The 19611-nt window shown below is 37.1% G+C and overlaps 2 protein-coding genes across 2 annotated transcripts; one reads left to right on the plus strand and one right to left on the minus strand.

The window, feature by feature from the left end:
* Positions 1–1505: 1505 nt before the first annotated feature.
* Positions 1506–3842, plus strand: LOC133700044 (uncharacterized). The gene is made up of 3 exons (XM_062123613.1): positions 1506–3042; positions 3461–3577; positions 3700–3842. The coding sequence occupies exons 1-3, from the start codon at positions 1506–1508 to the stop codon at positions 3840–3842; spliced, it is 1797 nt and encodes a 598-aa protein (XP_061979597.1).
* Positions 3843–4962: 1120 nt separating this feature from the next.
* Positions 4963–8009, minus strand: LOC133698254 (uncharacterized protein At5g39570-like). The gene is made up of 2 exons (XM_062121121.1): positions 6734–8009; positions 4963–5384 (listed from the first exon to the last, which is right to left on the minus strand). Exons 1-2 carry the CDS (start codon positions 7958–7960, stop codon positions 5313–5315), a joined length of 1299 nt encoding a protein of 432 aa, XP_061977105.1. The 5' UTR covers positions 7961–8009; the 3' UTR covers positions 4963–5312.
* Between the last annotated feature and the right edge of the window lie 11602 nt (positions 8010–19611).

A 19611-nucleotide genomic window follows, 5' to 3' on the forward strand; every position in this document is an offset into this window, starting at 1 on the left:
TCGACCCGGGACCCGGCCAACCCGGGCCTGGGACCGGTCCGGGTGGAGGCAAAAACCCGCTTGGAATTTGACCCGGTCAAACCCGGTCGACCCGGGACCCGGGCCACCCGGTCAAACCCGGCTGAGACCCGGTCTATTTTTTTTAGACTGATTGATGTTAAACGACGAAGAACAATGAAGCAGAATTGGGCATTTTGATTACAGAGCAAACCTAATTAACAAACAAATCAATTTCAATCGATGAGCTGAGGAGCAGAGGAGAGCAGAAGACCGAAGACGTCTTGATCATTGTTGTTTCACTGCGAAAAAGGTTAGTTTCTTGTTTCTGTTCACAAATCTTCTTCTTTCACTCTCTCTTTTCTTTATTCTTGGCCGTGTTTTGAACATGCAGTTCTGGGCATCATTTTGTTGTTCGTTGATTCAGTCTCGTTGATTCAGTCGTAGCCCAGTCATCTCAACCTCAGGTATGTTTCTCTGTTCTTTCTTTTCTGCAACGTAATAACTTCCTCTGCTATTAGGAAGTGTTGAAAATGGATGAGGAAATTAGTTTTGTTCGGTGCATTTGCTTTTGGAACTGTTATTAGTTATAGCCATAGTTTGAAACTATTTTGTTCTAAGAACTGTTATAGCCAGACTGCCAGAGATTGAAATTGTTGTAAGAATTATTGATTATGGTTAAAATATTTCGGCTAGTACTTGTTGGTGTGTTTGTTCGTTCTGCCTTTGCTTCTGCTAAATTCCATGCATCTACCAGCCAGTGCATGGATAGGGGTTGGTGATTGAATTGTTGTTTTGATTAATCTGTCTTTGTTCATGAACGAAAGCAAACATGTGATGGATAACTAGATAATTAACTTTTTTTTTTTTTTTGGTAAGTTGACGTATGTAATAACTAGATAATTAACCATAAATGATGAATTGCTAAATCATGAATTGCTATGATTTTGTTTTTTGTTTTTCCTTTTGGGCAACAACGTGTGATGGATATTAGTTGTGTACTAATAGCATGAAAGAATTGGGAGATTTTATCGGCATCATTGCCTCTCCTTTCCCAGTATATTTATATACTAAATTCTCCCAATTCTATAATTTAATTAATGGATTGCAAAGTGATTTGGCTTGAAATTATATTCCCTCTTGTAAATTATGTTAGGTTTTGAAAATGTCTTCACATGATGGTAGTACTCCAAGTAGTGATCCTTCAACGGCCCAATCATCTCAACCTTCAATTTCCATATCAAGTGGTAGTAGAGGAAGAATAGATTTGGCATGGGGTCATTATAGAGAAGCTCCTGAACTTAGTGTTGGGTGTAAAAAAACAAAATTAGTTTGTTTATATTGTGCTAAAGTATTTGCGGGTGGTGGCATTAATCGATTTAAGTAACATTTAGCTGGAGCTAAAGGAGAAGTTGAACAATGTCATAAATGTCCTCCTGATGTTCGACATCAAATGCTTTTGAATCTTAAAGGAAATGCTGAAACAAAAAAAAAAAGAGTTAAGAGAAATGCAAGCAGAATTCAATCCATTTAATGCACGACAAAAGGAGCATGAAGAGATGATGATTAGGCAATTAGAAGATGATGATGAGGATGTCAGTACTAAAAAACATATGTTACCACCGAAGGTTGCAAAAAAGAAAAAGATTCAAAGCACCAGCACTGTAAAACAATCGACTACAAGTTGTGGAAAGCAGAAGAAATCTGCAACATTAGGGACATATTTCATGCCGAGAACAACTCCTGGTGCTCAAAAGTCTATTCAGAATTGTTGGCAAAGGAAGGAAGCAGTTGAACGATGTGATCTTACTTTAGCGAAGTGGATGATTGATGCATGTGTGCCATTTAATGCTGTTAATTCTATGTATTATCAGCATGCCATAGATGTTGTAACAGCCATGGGTCCTGGTTATAAAGGACCAAACTTGCATGCTATTCGTGGTTATTACTTGGCAAAAGCGGTTGATGAAGTCAAGATTTATGTTGAGACTTATCGAGAGATTTGGAAGAAGACTGGTTGCACATTAATGGCTGATGGATGGACAGATCAGAAGAGGAGGACTTTAATTAACTTCTTAGTATATTGTCCTAAAGGAACAATTTTTTTGAAAACCGTGGATGTATCAGATGTCTCAAAGACTGCTAGATTGTTGTATCAGTTGTTTAGAGAGGTTGTTTTGTATGTTGGGGTAGAAAACATTGTGCATATGGTGACTGATAATGCTGCAAATTATGTTGCTGCTGGCAAGTTATTGATGGAAGAATTTTCTTCAATATTTTGGTCTCCTTGTGCTGCTCATTGCATCAACCTCATACTCCAGGACATTGGTAAATTGCAATCGGTTTGTTGTGTTGTTGAGCATGCTTCTGCTATCACAAAGTACATTTATAATCATTGTTATCCATTATATTTGATGAGGAAGTTCACTGGAGGAAAAGAAATACTTCGTCTAGCTCCTACTCGTTTTGCTACCAATTTCATTGCATTGCAAAGCATTTTAGCTCATAAAGATGAGTTGAGAGCTATGGTGACATCTAGGGAATGGTATGCTAAAGATAGCAAAGGAAAAAAGTTTGTTGAGAGTGTGCTAGACTCTCTGTTTTGGGAAGAATGTGAAATAATTGTGCGAATGAGTGAGCCTTTAATTCGAGTTCTACGAATGGTTGATGGTGATGATAGACCTTCGATGGGATATTTGTATGATGCTATTCATCATGCAAAAGAAGAAATGATGAGGAGATTTCAAAAGAGAAAGGCTAGAGTGAAACCTTTCATAGACATTATCAGTAATCGGTGGGATGGACAATTTTATAGACATCTTTATGCAGCGGCATTTTGGTTGAATCCTCGATTTCAATATGATGCAAATATAATGGATAAACATATGAGCACCATTTCTGGACTTCTAGATGTTCTTGAGAAGTATGCACATGGAAATCTACCATTGCAAAGTAAGATTACAGGTGAGATGAAGTTGTTTAGGAATGCTAAACATGACTTTGGTCGAGTGTCCGCAATAAATAATCGCACCCTTATGCCTCCAGGTATATAATTTTTATATTTAAAAATATTATTTGATATAGTCTCCTTTTACTTATTATATTTTTATATAGATGAATGGTGGATGACATATGGAACCAGCGCTCCAAATCTACAACAGTTGGCTATACGAGTGTTAAGTCAAACTTGTAGTTCTTCGGGATGTGAGAGAAATTGGAGTATGTTTGAACATATTCATTCCAAGAAGAGAAATAGATTGGAGCACCAAAGGCTTAATGACCTTGTTTACGTCCACTGCAATCTAAGATTGAAACAAAAGTATTTTTCTTTTCTCTAATTCCTTAAATATTATTTTATCTTGTTTAGTAACATTATTAATACTTATATTGTGTTTATCTTCACTTTTAATATATAGGAATTATTGGAAAGGACGAAATTATGATCTAATTAATGTTGAGACAGTTTGTGACATTGAAAATTGGGTAGTAGAAGATGACCCGTCAATCTTGACAGCTGAAGAAGCAGAGAGTTTTCACCAAGCTCTATCAACTATGACCATACAAGATACTTTAGATGATGGTAATTAATGATTGATTATTTAGTGATAAATATTATTTAAAATAAAGTTTTGTTTAACACATAATATTTATTTATTAATTGTGTTTGAAATGTAGATGTCATAAATGTTAATGATATTGAAGATGATTGTGACGATGAAGTTTCAAAGGAGCATGCTGATGATTTATTAGGTGTTGACGAGATTGACTCAATTCCATCGACATTTGATCCAAATTTTGCTTCTATGGACACAGAAGAACTTAATGTGTTCATTCAACAAAAGTGAATGTGTTGATTTAGAATTTATGTGGTTGGATGTTTTGTTTTAAATATTTTAGAATTTATGTGGTTGGATGTTTTGTTTTAATATTTTAGAATTTATATTTTGTTTGTGTTTTGGATATTGAATTAAATTTATGTTGTTGGTTTATAATTTAAATTTGGTTTATGTAAGTGTTATATTGTAACTAGTTATGTGTTTTTTTTATAGGTTTTTTTTTGGGTTGACCCGGGTCAACCCGGGTGAACCCACCTGACCCGTTGACCCGATCACTCGACTAGGTCGATGACCGGGTCGGGTTTTAAAACTATGGGTGCATTAGTGAGATGAAAAGCAAATTACCTAGCAAGCTTTGTTTTTTTTTTTTAATTATTAGATTATATTAATATAAACTAATGTTAAAAATGCAAAATAAACTTTTATATTAATAACAGGCATCTGACCCATCCCTTCTTTATGTGCATGTTCTTGGAAGCAATTCAAATTAAAGATCTGGGAAAGAATTTTCTACCTCGTTAATTTTGAATTAAGAGCACAACTTTTATATTAATTGTGCTGCTTCCGGAATTACAGATTAGTTAAAAGGAATAACCCCAGTATAGTTGGTCCTTGTTTCCTGAGGTACATACATCAGTTAAAAGTGTCATGGTTATACTCGGAGCTATCCCAATCGTCATCAATACGAATTGGATGCTGACCCTTATCTTGCAGTTCAATTTACTAGGAATTTAGTTCAGCCATGAAACAGTTGAACCGTATTTTTGGAAGCCAATTACTGTTTCAACTTTTTATGCATGGCAACGAGTTCTAATCACCAAGCACCGAGGAAGCCTAGCCAGAATGCAATGGCCTAGCTTCTAAGAAATCAAACCATCCCACAAGAAACAAGCTATTTGTAAGCTATAAAATAGAACAAATTCGAGGGCTATACCGTTTCAATCTCTCCAGTTATATTCAAGTACAATATAGCTAAAGTCTAATGTTGCCCCCGCCTCATGCAATGTAATCCCGTTAGTGTCCCTTAAGGTCAAGCCATACTGAGAGAAATTCCAGAAAGGAAATGGGATCCCATCTAGCCATCCCCATTCCAAATGTAACGCTAGTAAAATATTAAATCCACACCATATCAGACCACATAATTTTCATTATCATAAAGCAAACCCTTAAGTTCGGGATTTTATTCAGAAGTACAGCAGATTGCAGAGACTCAATGGAACCCATCTATTCTGGGAGAAATTCCAGAAAGGAAGGGGGGTCCCATTTAGCCATCTCCATTCCAAATGTAACGCTAGTGAAGGATTAAATCACCATACCAGACCACATAATTTTCATTATCATAAAGCTAGATTAAAGAACACACCACAAACCCTTTAAGTTCGGGATTTTATTCAGAAGTACAACAGATCGCAGAGATATGACAAAACCCTTTATTTAGCAGCAGCTAATGGTGCCATAAATCCCATTAACAGTTATTGATCACTCATCATCATAATTCTTTCGGTGGCGGCGGTGCTTCTTCTCCGCGTCATCATCAGAATTGTCATCTCCCTGCCAATTTCAACTATATGATTAAGATAATGACATATACCAGAAAAGAAAGGCAAATTTATACGCACGACTTTGTTGATAGCAGTTCTATTTCACAGAGAGATGGGCACTCAAACATTGTATTCTTCTCGAGGTAAACTAGAAATGGAAATTTCTTTTCCCTAAGACCCCCAAGAAGACAAGCATATAGTAATTTCATAATGAAACTCGAAAAGTTAAGATCCTCAATGCAATAAACAATGAATTAATCATGTAAGATACCAGAGCTGTGACTGTTCAGTACTCCTAATTATAAACAGGTGATGCTGGAAATATCTATGTGTTGGGCATTTCGATCATCAATTCCAAACTAGAAGGTCCAGGACTTGAAGCAAAAAATAAGTGAAATTGTTTGTAAAATGACTAGACATCCTGTTGCAATTCATTACATATTCTCATCACCAGTAAAACACTATAGAGTAACAAAAATATGAGTGGGTAGCTGCCTCACAGGGCAATAATTTATTCTATTTTTTCTGCTTATATAGGATTACTGGAAAAATATAATAAAAAGGGAACTCATCCAAGGAAATTGTGGCTAGAATATTTTGAGCTTGGCACCACAGGACTGAGCAAAATCTTTTGAGCTTGGCAAAAAAGATCAATGGACCAAAAAGTGGATTGCAGTGACAAACAAACAAACAAAAAAATTCCATAAATCTTCTTGATGCAGTCATAGGATGCGCACGACCAAGCACCTTCTTAACTTTCCTGATGTATTGCTGAACAAGTACGAACTTCTAACGTATATACTTAAAGCTGGAACATAAAGTCTGAGCAGCAACAAACAAAAACAGAAAAGCAAAACCATAAATCTCCTTGGAGCATTTGTAGGATGTGCATACACTAAACATTTACCAAGTTTTCCTGATGAAATTCTAAGAAATACAGAAGTCGCGAGTCCAAACAAGAAACCACTTAAATTTGTTATACTAATTGAATTGGTAATCAAATGTTTTTCAATTTAAATTTAATCTCAACTTAAACTAAACTTTATCAGAAACAATCCACTAAACTAATGCAAACATGTCCTACTTATGAGCATAATCATATCCTGCCTGTGGGACCGAAGTCAAGTGCAATACTCTTCCAGGTCATTGTTTCTCCTAATTTTCGTCAATCCTTGTTTTAGATCACTAAGACATAAAGAGAGCTAAGCCAAAAATCTAACACAAGGCAGCAACTCAAAACATCACAAATGGAAATGTAACACAAAATCCCACATTACCAAGAAACAGAAAATGATCACACGTTGCATCAAAACCATAAGCATAAAAAGTAAAAAGTCCGAGAATTTGAGAGAACCCTACATATTTCTTGCGGCCATAGCCCTCTTCACCACCATCACGATACTTATTATGACGATCCTCGTCGTCCTCATCACTACGACGACTCCCATAAGAAGGCCTCTCATACTCTCCTCCTTCCTCCTGTCTCGCATAACTAGACCTCTTAGGTGAATCATCTCCATAACTTGGCTTCTCATATTGGCTCCTTCCCCCATGCCCTTCTCCCTCTTCCCCATAACTCTCCTTCCTCCCGTACCGAGAACCATACTCTGACCCACTTCCTTCATTTTCGGATCCTGGCCTCCTCCCATACCCGGATCCGTATTCCACAGTCCCCCCTCCATATTCGCTGGGCTTCTCATACCCAGATCCGTATTCCACAGTCCCCCCTCCATATTCGCTGGGCTTCTCATACCCAGATCCATATTCAGTTTCCGATTTCCTACCATAACCCGACCCATACTCAGTTGGCTTCTCATATCCAGACCCATATTCAGAGTCCGGTCTCCTGCCATACCCAGATCCATATTCATCACTCTGTGGCTTCTCATACCCAGACCCGTACTCTGATTCTTTTCTGCGCCCATAACCAGTCCCATACTCGCTCGGCTTCTCATACCCACCAGACTCATATTCGCCCTCGGGTCTCCTTCCATACCCAGATCCATATTCCTCACTCTGTGGCCTCTCATTCCCAGACCCGTACTCTGATTCTTGTCTGCGCCCAAAACCAGACCCGTACTTGCTTGGCCTCACTTGCCCACCAGACTCATATTCACTTTCGGGTCTCCTTCCATACCCAGATCGATATTCTTCACTTTGAGGCTTGCCATACCCACCAGACCCATATTCAGATTCGGGTCTCCTTCCATATTCCTCATTGGCCGGCTTCACATAGCCATCAGACTCATACTCCAATCCGGGCCTATTCATTCCAGGCTGGAAACCGTATGCCGGTTGAGGTTCACCATAAGTGGATCCAGGTCGGGGCTTGGGACGAGCATAGCTGCTGTATTCAGTTTCAAGAGCTTCATCAGCGTAAGCGGATGGCTCAGAGTAAGAGGAGTAATTGGGGCGATCGTAGTCAATTTCACCGGAGACTGAGCTGATTGGATAGCAGGTCTCATCGGACGGTGGGATTGGGCGACCGTACGTTAAGGCAATGTCGTATCCGCCACCGTATGGGGTGGGATCGTACTCATCGTAATCGTCGACCTGGTCATCATCATCTCGAGAAAAGAACGGCATCGTTTTTTTTTTTTCTTTTCTGGTTTTGTCTGAATGAAGATCAGGGAGGGGGGGAGGGGGGGTTATATTGTATTTTGGTGGTAAGGAAACGATGTCGCTTGTGATGGGAATGCTTGCCACGAATTGAAATATGTGGTGGGGTATAATAATGGAAATCGAAAGGTATGCGGGTACGTGGATGTGTTTAATTGGAGGTGTGGTCTTATCAGAGGTTCTGCCACAAAAAAATTTATTGGGACACGCGGTCGATACCCTGGGGCGACATATCCCGAGTCTATAGTCTATAGCCTTGCCCGAATCTCTTTTGATTAATTGTTAGACATATACCCTTTTTTTTTTAATTTATTGCACTCAACATCTATTTACTAGTGTCATGTCTCATTGAATAATCAAAAACTAGAAGTTTTTGAATGTAAATAGAAAAAAAAAACTTGAAGAATAGAGAATTAAAAAAATAAGTTTTTTATTTAAGAGGCTTCTCCTTCGAGATGTTTACCCTCTTAAGATTTTGTCTTTCAACATTACACGCAGCCTCTATATATACTATATTTGAGGCTTTTGCATACATCACTCATTACATCATATTGAAGTACACTTAATTTACTTACATTACTGATTACATCAGAAAGTACTGAAACACACTTAATAATATACCCTGATGATACAAATGACAAACGAATCCGAACATCAACTGAGAATAGGTTCATGATCTGGAAAGAGATTCTGATCTGATAGGTTATCCTGATCTCGAGTAGTTTGGACTTGTAGGGCCAACATATAGTCATCATCCGCAACCATTTCCATCTTATGTGGTTCCAGAAGTGTTGGGATGCCCAAAATTATCTGCTTGAGTTTTTTGTTTTTGTACCGCATTTGCAGGTCATGGAGATGAGCAGAATATTGAGGGTCATACAAATCATAGTCAATTTCTTCATCAGGATCTGTTTCTTTAGGCCAGATTTCATCAGGAATAATGTTGTTTTTTAGGCACACTGTTTTTTGCAAAGTCCTGAGTTCCGGGAGGTTGTCTAAGGGGTGCTCATACAGGGAGTAAGGATGAGTTTTGTAGACGGTAACTTGTGGAAAACTCATAACCAGATTGTCTGTTGAAGCTTTGAAAGGCCTGTGGAATATGAAAATAAAGAACAAATGGGCAAAAGCCTGGTTAACAGACTTATTTTGAGATGCACTACGATGTACTTCAATTCAGCAAAGTTCGGGATGGGGCCATTTGGATTTTTCATTTTGGAGAAGGGAGATCCATTGTGTGGGGTTGTGGAACCAAGTGAGGAACTTCAAAGTATAGTACCAAGAGTCTGCTGGCCAAAAGTCTTGAGAAGGCTGGAAAGAAAGCAATCAGTGGGAAACTCAATGGCAATATGGTACAGGTGACAGAAATACCATAGGAAGAAGTAGAGTTCTTTGGGGAACAATCCAGAGGGTTTGAAAGTGAAAAGATGAATGAAAGGATATTTAGGGTGGATGCCTAAGCTTTGAAAACAAAGGGAAGACATATCATAGTTAAGAAGAAGGTAGTCTTGGAGGTTAAACAGCTTGTCCTTAGCCTGTAGGTCAAGAGTGTGGTTAAGAACCATTTCTTGAGCAAGAGGAGGAGGTCATCAGTAGGAAAGTCTTGGTTGGGTGGAGGTAGGTTGGAAGAGGAGGCCATAAGAATTAGGGGAGGAGTAAAGTTTGTGTTTTGGGTGGTCTGGTGAGCATGTCTGGGATCAAGTTCTTGGTGCCTTTTATATGCTCGATGGTGAAGGTGTACTTGGAAAATCACTCTGCTAATCTTAAAAGCTAGGGATGAGGAAGCATCTTGTGTTTGAACTGTAGCATTTTTGGAAAAGAGGAATAGTTCATGATGACTGTAAAGTGATAGGCTGCCAGGTGGAACTCAAATTTTTGGATGCCATACTTTACAGCTAAGATTTCCTTGAAATTGGAGTGGTAATGGGTTTCTGACTCCTTAAATGACCTACTTTTGTATCCACATTTGTGTCGGTGGCCATTTTTGTCCTCGAGGAGGACAACACTCCAATACTTATCACTGGCATCAGTTTGGAGTATGCACTGGTCTATGGATGGAATGACTAAAGCAAATAGATTTTGTGTGGTAGTCTTTAATTTTCTGACAGCCTGAGTCTGCTTTTCTATCCAAGAATCCGCATCTTTCTTAAGCATGAGCTAGAGTGGTCTTGTCATTTGTGCAACTCGATGGATAAAATTTCTGAGATATTGGACAATGCCCAAAAACTGTTGAATTTGCTTTCTCGTGAGGGGGCCGTCTGGAAACTTTTGGAGTTCTTTAGCTATATGGGTGTCAGGTGTATAAGCACCGTCTGCAAAGACCATGCCTAGAAATTCGATTTCCTTTTAATAAATGAACATCTTGCTCTCAGAAAGCATGATGCCATAGTGGTGACAATCTCTGTAAATTGCTTTAACAAAGTAGCATGTGAGTCCTCATCTTTAGAGAAAAGTAACACGTCATCAATGTAGATTAAAGCTGATTGAAGCATAGGTTCAAATACTTTAATCATGGCCTTTTGAAATAATAAGGGTGCTACTTTAAGACCAAAAGGCATGACTCTCCATTGATAATGATGATCGAGTATGCAAAAACCTGTTTTGTATCGATCTTCAGGATGAATACCTAGTTGTCAAAAACCTGCCTTGAGATCAAACTTGGAGAAAACTTTGGCATTATGAAGGCATAAGAATAATGTCATTGTATTGGGTAAAGGGAACTTATCATCTTGGAGGAAATGATTCAAGGGTTGGTAATTGATGACTAGCCTGAGTTTGCCTTATTTTTGTTCAGACCTTTTATTAACATAAAAGGCTTCACAGGACCATTAAGAGTCTGTAGGTTCAATTAAACCTTGGGCCTGTAACTGGGCATATTCCTCTTGAGCTAGCATCTTGTGCTCAGGATTCATGCCTGAATGACTAGCTTTCGTGGGATTAATGTCTTCATTAAGCTTGAAAGGAAGTTTAATAAAAAACTATGGATTTTGCCATAATGGATGAGGACATTTAGCAAGAAAGTCTTGATGAGAGTTTGAACACGAGTGTTGGATAATTTGGGCTTCGAGGAGGGCAATGTTTTCTATGGAGAGGGTTAGATTTCATAGAGTGAAGGGATAATGGTGTATGGAAGGAAATGAGATTTATATTGAATACCACGAGGAAGGATTCTGAACTTGGATTTGAAGTAAACATCAAACCCAATGACTAAGTCTTTGCCAGTTAAAGGAGAACTAAGGACATGGGTTTTGACAGAACATTGGGGCAGGATTTGTATGGTAATAGGCTTTTTAGTTTTGAGTTGGGTGCAAAAGACTTGATTATCGGCAGCTCGAAAGTATTCTTTATGGGTGACCCAACAATGAGGGGGAAGAACTTTTAAGTTAAGAATGGTTCTGTGGGCTCTTGTGTCAAATAAGGCTATGGCTTTGATGGGTCAAGCATATTTGGATGTAAGAAGGGTAACAGGGGCTAAGGGTATTGGATGTGAAGGAGAAATAGTAAGTTAGGCTTGGTAAAGTTCATAGATTTCATCATCAAAGCTTTCATCGGCTACAACAGCTATGGTATCAGGAGTGATTTCATCCGTGAGGGAGAATAAGGATTCAACTTCATCATCATCAGGATTGAACTTTGTATTTTAGGCTAGAAAATCAATTAACTTCAATGATTGGGCCTTCTTTTGATGACAGGCTTTTGCAAAGTGACCTTTGCGCTTGCAGATGAAGCATCTGCTAGAGCTGGAAGTGAAGTGCTTGGGGCGTCGTAAGAACTTCCATTTCTTCTAGCGACCATTGAAAGAAGATCGGTGGATTTTCTTGAAATGCTTCTTCTTTTTCATGGAACAATTACAATTAGTATTGTCTGAGCATTTAATCAGCAAATCTGATCGTTTGCAAGCACGGAGCATATTTTTGTCAGGCTATATTAGCTTGGTAAAATATTTGTGTTGATCACACATTTTGTTGAGTGCTTCCAACACCTGATGAAATATGGTGCCAAGAGATTGGTTGTCAATAACTTCTTTTCTGGTTTTGAATAATCTGAAAGTCTCATCAGCCAGATCTCTAGGTATGGATGCCAAAAAGGCATGTTTGAGGCTTGGATCATCTGGACCAGAGAGAATAAGGTATCATCGGCACATGTCTTTAAAATGCCTTTCTTGTCAGATCGCAAATAGGAACAACACTTCATTTTGAAGTACTCATACCGTGCTATTTCTTTGTCATTTGAAGTTTCGCCAAGGAATTTATAATGAGGCCAGCCCAGAGCTTCAGAAAGAGATGCACTGTTCACAAATTGCATTTGCCTGTAATCACCTAAGGTATGGAACCAGTCCCATAAAGTGCCAGAAAACTTTGCAGAGAATTGCTCTAATGCATCCCTGAGGGTTGTGCCGTCCTTGAGCATATAGCTAGTTAGCCATGAATGAAATTCAAGGATTCTGTCTCTCCATTTTACGCGTGGGATATCATCCAGAGTAAAATAGCCACCAGTACCTAGAGAATGGGTATGGGGATTTTAATGGCGAGGATTGAGATTTACCTCATCATCACTTCTAATTGGTTCATCCACACTAACTCTTGTGGTAGAGGTTGGAGGAGGCTCTTGCTGAGTCCGTGATGATTGAGGATTTGATATCGGTGCTGGAGAGGGATCAACCATCAGTAATGGTGGCATATAACAAGTGTTAAAAGAATCTTCGTCAGTAAAAGAGTCTTCAGAAGGTACCAGAATTTCATCATCAGGAGTCTCTTCATCAGATGTATTGGTAAGGGGTTCATGGGTAAGGATTTTAGGAATAGTCTGTTGGGAATAAGTGGTAAGAAAAGACTAGATAGGGTTGGAAGGGTGGTTTGACTGGATCATAAGTTGATAAGGGTCCTAGAAGTCTTAAAATGGATCATCAGTGTCATGTTGTTTAGATTCAAAAGAATCAAATGATGAAGAGATGATAAGGGCTGGTGATCTGGGTTTTTTGGAAGTGGTTGGTACTGGGGTTTTCCCTTTATCTCTTTTGGAGAGAGGTTTGAAAAGTTTTTCAGTGTCTGGGTTTCCAAATAGTTGAGGTGTGGTAGGTGGAAGTTGGGGGTTGTAGGAAGGGGAATTTTAGCCCAATAAAGGTCTGGATAATAAGAGGTCATCCTAGTCTGTAGAGGTTCAGGAAATGGTAAAGGCTTAGATTTGGATTTGGCTAATTCAGCCTGAAAAGACTTGAGTTGTATTTTGAGAGACTGAATCTCATGTTCCTTCTGAGGGTCGACATGTCTGCCATTAAAAGCTTGAAATAGTAAATACTCATAGATGGTGGAGATCCTTTGTTGAATTTCAACACATAGTTGTTCGAGATGAAGAATTTGAGAATCAACAGAGACAGTCATCTTTTTCAGATTAGTCTGAACCAAGTCACCTTAGATTCTATTCGATGAAGAACAGAATTTTGAGCAATGACATTTTGACTTTGCCAATTGAGAACTGCTTCCGTTTGGGTGACTTGTTTAGGGCGACCATCAGCATCTACGCCTTGAGGGTTGTGGACTTGGGGAAGAGTACGAACCCTGTCTTTTACCTATTCTTGTAAAGTAGGAAAATCATCATCATAAGGTCTTATAGGTTGATACATGGAGATTGTGGGGACGTGTTCTGGAGAGGCCCAAGAGGGAGGACTATATTTGACAAGATAGTCAAACTTTCCAAAGGGTTGTCCCAAAGTGTCAAGTGTTCTGTCTCCTTGATTGTATCTGGCTTTCAGCTTCTTACCAGAAGATTTCCTTTTTTGCTTAGGGGAGTCATCTTCAATATATGGATTACAGCAATCGTCATAATTACAAGTGTCCCAAAAAACATAATTATCCTGAGCAAAAGAATAGACGGGGAGACCGTCGTTAGAGAAAGACTCTACAGGTACTGGTAGAGGATCGTTAGCTGGTTGCACCATCGAGATGGAGGAGGAAAAGATGTCTGGTGGAGAAGTAGAAGATTCTCCTTTCTTAAAGATGATTTCAACAGTACCATTGGCCTTTTTGGTGAACTCAGGTTCTGTGGATTGGATAGGGACAAAGCTTTCATGCAGCTTTTCATAATTGGTAATCCAAGAAAAGGGGAGTAGCTTTAGTAAGTCCTCTTTCGGGATTTGGCGCAAGACATGAGTACAGGTGGCTCTTTGATTGGTATCAACAGTAATAAGCAAAGCATCATTGGTTACAGGGAGTACTAAATCAAAGGCATGATTTTGGACCCAGTAAGCCATTTGATAATGAAGAGTCCTAATAGGTGTCCAAGACTTGATCAGCACCAGTGATATGTAGTTGGACTTTCAAAAAGTGATGAAGTTGAGGATCATCCAAAGCCATATTAAAGTTGGGATAGAAAGTGACAACTATTGTGCCACAATTGAGCGTGGTTTCAAGAGATCCATTGCATGCATGTTGATACTCTAGATATCTAGTATCTAGAAGAGCTAATCTTGCTGTAACAGATAAACCTTTTCAGCCATGATAAGACAAGGCTAGTCGGATAGCACCAAAATGAATATGGGTATATCCTTGGGAAATCCATTGGCCGGGAAATTCGGATGGAATTTCAAGAGTAACAAATTATTCTCGAGAAGTAGCGGGAATTTTATGTTGGTCAAAAGAGGAGGCTTGAACATATTCTTTGGCGACACGAGAAGGTTGTTTGATGAGAGTTTTAATGCTACGGATAACAGAAGGAGACTTTTTAGCAAAAACATGGTAAGGATTGACAAGAGAAAGGTATGTTTCAGAGATTTTTTGGGTATCATCTAAAAGGCTAACCTCATAGAGATAGTCAAGTTTGGTAGATGTAAACTGGCGAATGGAAGGGGAAGGGGGAAGATGGAAGGAGAAAGAAGAAGTCAGAAGGGAAGAGGGAGGTGGTGAAGATAGAGAAGAAGAGGTCATGGTCACTCCCAAACCAGAGAAGCTTTAATACCACAATTGTTAGACAAATACTCTGATAAAGTAGCTTAACACGACCATTCTTTTAGGCACTCAACAGTTACTCACTAGAGTTGTTATGGATATTATTTATTTTAAAATATTTTAAAATAATATTTTTTTATAATAATACACTAAAATAATAAAAAAGCTAAAAAAATATGAATTTAAAATTAAAAAAAATTAAAAATTTTCAAAAACATAATTAGATAACAATATTACCGTATCAATCTTATTTTACCTCTCTTAAATCGTAGTTTTTTACTACTACATGATATAACATATCAAAAAAACTATAACACAAGGCATATTCATTAAACACTTAGCACATATTTTACTATTTATTATGATAATGGATTTATATTTTAACTTTTCCTAAAAGAATCAATAATCTTTAAGTCGGTGATATTTTTGGTCTTTTGTCTAACTCATGAATCATTTAATATACATATTTTTTTCATAATTTTTTAAACAGATAAATGATTTAATTACTCTATTATAAAAAAAAATTAAAGTTATGGTATTTAAGTCTTTTAAATATATATATATATATATATATATATATATATATATATATAATAGAAAATCAACTTTTCCATTGCAATTAAGAAAAAAATGAACCTTCGACCTAGGAAACTTTTGGTATTTTCAAACAAGTTTAATGGTTAATTTCAGAAACATTAAGGGTAATTTGATATTTTTATTTTGAATTATTTTTTTTAATCAATAAAATTGTTAGTGCGTGCTTACCACACGCTAGTATATAGGTGTTTGCGCCATTTGAGTATAGTGTGTAGCACCTCATAGTGGCATAACCAGCCTTTCCACCTTGTTGTTGGATGCTTCATCACGTCCTCTTCCTCCAAGTACGACACGTGTTGTCAGTTGTGGGGTGGTTTGTCGGCGTGGTCCATTTCTTTTTTATACTTTTGTAACATACTCGAAATAAAACTATTTTCTATAGTAAAAACTTGTGATTTTTTTTTATCTGCTGAAATTTCAACAGAGTTTCCTTTGTATTTATATGATACCAAGTTATCGACCATGAATCACCATTCTAAAAAAAAAAAAAAAATTCATCACAATATCACAACAACATCATTTATACTTAAATTCATTTTCAGTACATCTTAGTACACACATCAACAATGTGATTTCTCTTTTGTCAAAAACTTTACATAAATTTCTAACATTCAATTTAGTATATGAATATGAGAAATAAAAGCAAATGGAAATATTCTGTTTAGTATATTCATTTAGCATTATGAAAGGGATTGAACTTTAATAATAAAAAGAAACAATATTAACATAAAACACAAGATACCATTACATTAAGTTTTAGTCTAACATATTGTATGTTTGATTATAAAATTACTTAATTACAACCAAAAGCAAAATTTTCACCTCATAATTCCTGATACGATCTAAGTAAGGTCATATTCAGATTTTGATATAAAATTTCTTAATGTCCAGTTTAACGCTATTAAACATAACTTAAAATTCAATCGTTGGATCGAGCTGAAATTTGACATGAAAATTCCAGAGGTATTGGTTTATGTTGGGGTAAAGTTTCAGATTAATTAGATTACGGGAAGAACATGCGATATAAGTCAGAACATGTTGTACGAATTTTATTATTTACTTCATTTTGACTTATGGACTTCTTATTTAGCAAGGATCCTTTTCCTAGAAGTATGTGACAGCTTGTTTTAGAAATCTCCAAATTCTACAAAGATCTTTAATTGGTTGCAGCATAGTTTCCAAGTGTAGCAAGGATTCATAAATGTTTCAGAATCCTTTTCAAGGATTCCTTATTCATCCTAGCTACAACAAGGAAGGAAGACTTCAGAATGAATTCTACCTTTAGATTAGATTTTCTAGTCTATTTGGAACTTCTTAAGGGTGACAAATCTGATTCTAGCATATTTAAGATAATAATTTTTGGATTTTTATTATTTTCTTCTTATATAGTATTGGGGTTATTATTACTTATTTAGGTCAATTGTAAGTGGACATCATATAATTCCACCTAAAGGGGGTCCATTAGGGTTTATGTAAGTCTAAAGTTAGTATAAATAAAGGCATATCCAGACATGCAAGTTAGACAATTCAGATTAATAAAACTTCTTGTTTGCCACACTTGTTGTGTGTTGGTGGGATATTCTCTCTTCCTTGGTTCTTTTTTTTTGGGTAAGTTGACGTATGTATTAAAAGAAGAAGATACAAACATTATAAGGGGCATACCCCAGATTTACAATGATAACAGAAACATAAAACAACATATGGCTACAGGCTAGCCACCGACCAAAAACTGAAACATCACTAGATTCGTTAGGGAAACCAATACAACCAGCTAACTAACAAATTAAGAATCTATGGTATTCACCCTCCAAGCTCGTTGGATCCTTTTGTTTTCATTTGTTGGTGCGACATTCCTCATCAAATCAAGCTTATCACGAATGATACATTCGATTTGATTAAAGACCAAATTCAAAGTTCTAGACATTCCAGCAAAGATCCTTGCATTCCGTTCTTGCCATACATGATACACTGTAGCTGCAAAACTCAGTTTACGAGAAAAATTGACGAAACTCTTGCCATGCCAAGAGACAGTGGCCCATCGAATCCATTCATCCCAGCCTTTTGTCATTCTTGGAATGTCGCATCTGTCACAAACATCCCACCAGATCGCTTTAGTATAGGAGCATTCAAAGAACAAGTGGTTGTGATCCTCATTGTTGCGGAGACAGAGCGAGCATTTATTAGGACCATGTATACCAAACCGATGAAGTTTATCTTGAGTTGTGAGTTTCTGTTGGACAGCCATCCATAGAAGAAATGAATATCTTGGAACAGCATTCTCTTCCTTGGTTCTCTAAAGAACTAAAACGACTTATCGAAGAACTACTAACTTTGTGGCGTTATCTTATACCTCTTGTTCGCGAATCAATATTCATTAGGTGGGGGTTTTCCATTTTCCAATAGTGCTACTGCCTTGGTACAAGTTATCTTTATGTCACAGTCTTATCAAACCTGATTTACTTGGCTTTTCAGGAATTGATGTCTTTACGTGTGGGTTGCGTGGCCACGTGATCACGAGGTTCGCGTCAATTCCTAATACAACTACGATAGGATATATTATATATCAAAAGGTGGAGTTCAACCAAAGTTATTCCATATAAAGTTGTGAAGCACCTGAATCAGAAATTATAATACATGAAATTAGCTAATGTAGCAACAATTAACAATTCATATATATATATATATATATTATTTTGTTAGCTACAGCCCAATGCTTGTTTGGGCTTAATTAATACTTTGTTTTAAATTAGGATCCAAGGCTTGTTTGGATTAAGTTATGGGATTTTCAGTTTAAGATTTGGGGTCAATTTTTAGTGGACCTCATAAGGGGTCTATTAGGGTTAATTTTTCAAGAACTATTTAACCTCATGTAAGCCAAAATTTCGACAGCTTTGATGATAATTACTTCTGATTTAGTTCTTGAACGAACTGAATCTGACTTATCGAAGATTAAGTGGCTTCGTAGCGTCATTCTACCCAATCCAATAGTGTTGGTGCCTTGGGACAAGTTTCCATTGTGTCACACTCCTATCAGACCTATTTCGCCTTTTCTGGGATCAGATCTTAATCTTGATTGTGGGTTGCGTGACCACGTGATCACAAGGTTCGTATAACAAACTGACAGGTCTAGTTTTAAAATAATGATATGTCTAGTTATCCGAATCCTATTACCTGAGTTATAGGTTTTGTGGGTTAACTAAAGTTGGTTTGTCCTTTATTACTTATGTTGTATATATATCACACAACCTTGAGTTTCCTCGAGCCAAGCTTTGTTGTCTTTTTTTTATTGAATTACATGCTTCCAAATGTTTTTTTTCCCTAGGTTATTGTGTTTATTTTTTTAAAAAAAAATTGTATGTTCACTAGTGTTGCCAATTTTTTTAATCTTTTTATTAAAATAAAATCGACTTATTTAACTCGGTTGGAGGTATGATTTAATATTTATTCTTTTGATTTTTTTTCCTTTTGTTATTTTTTCATATTTTAACCCTATGATCAAAGAATTGTTCTTTCCCTCTAATATATTTCTAATTTTGATTTTCACCTTTTTTTTGATATTTTTCATTTTAGATCTTTTCATGTAATTGATTTGTTGAGGATTAGATTTCTTGATTTTCCATTTTTGGTGTAATGACAAGTGTCACGAGCTTTAAAAGTTATATATCACATAGTTTTCAAACTCGACTCGAGAGTTGACTCAAGGCAAGTCTTAGGCCACGGGTCTTATGGGTTGATTTGAATCAACCCAAGTCAGGCGGTTGACCTCAGTTCACCAGGGTCAACTTAATTTCTTTAATTTTTTTTAATGTAAAAGTGATATCATTTTGAAAAAAAAAAACAGAGAGATCAACGGGTTTTGACTAGGTTTTTCTAGGGCTTATTAGGTTGCAAGTCCACCATACCAAATCAATTTCCCCTTTTTTGATGAAACCTAACCTGATCCAGACATAGATCACCCAGGTCACGAGTAAAAATACTAGGTTCTATTGGTTCACCCGAGTTGGCTCGTCCCTTATTACTCGGGTTATATATTTATCACACAACCTCGGGCTTACTTAAGCTGGGTTTTTTTTTTAATCT

Source organism: Populus nigra, chromosome 7 (genome assembly GCF_951802175.1).
Source record: "Populus nigra chromosome 7, ddPopNigr1.1, whole genome shotgun sequence".
Taxonomy (NCBI): Eukaryota; Viridiplantae; Streptophyta; class Magnoliopsida; order Malpighiales; family Salicaceae; genus Populus; species Populus nigra.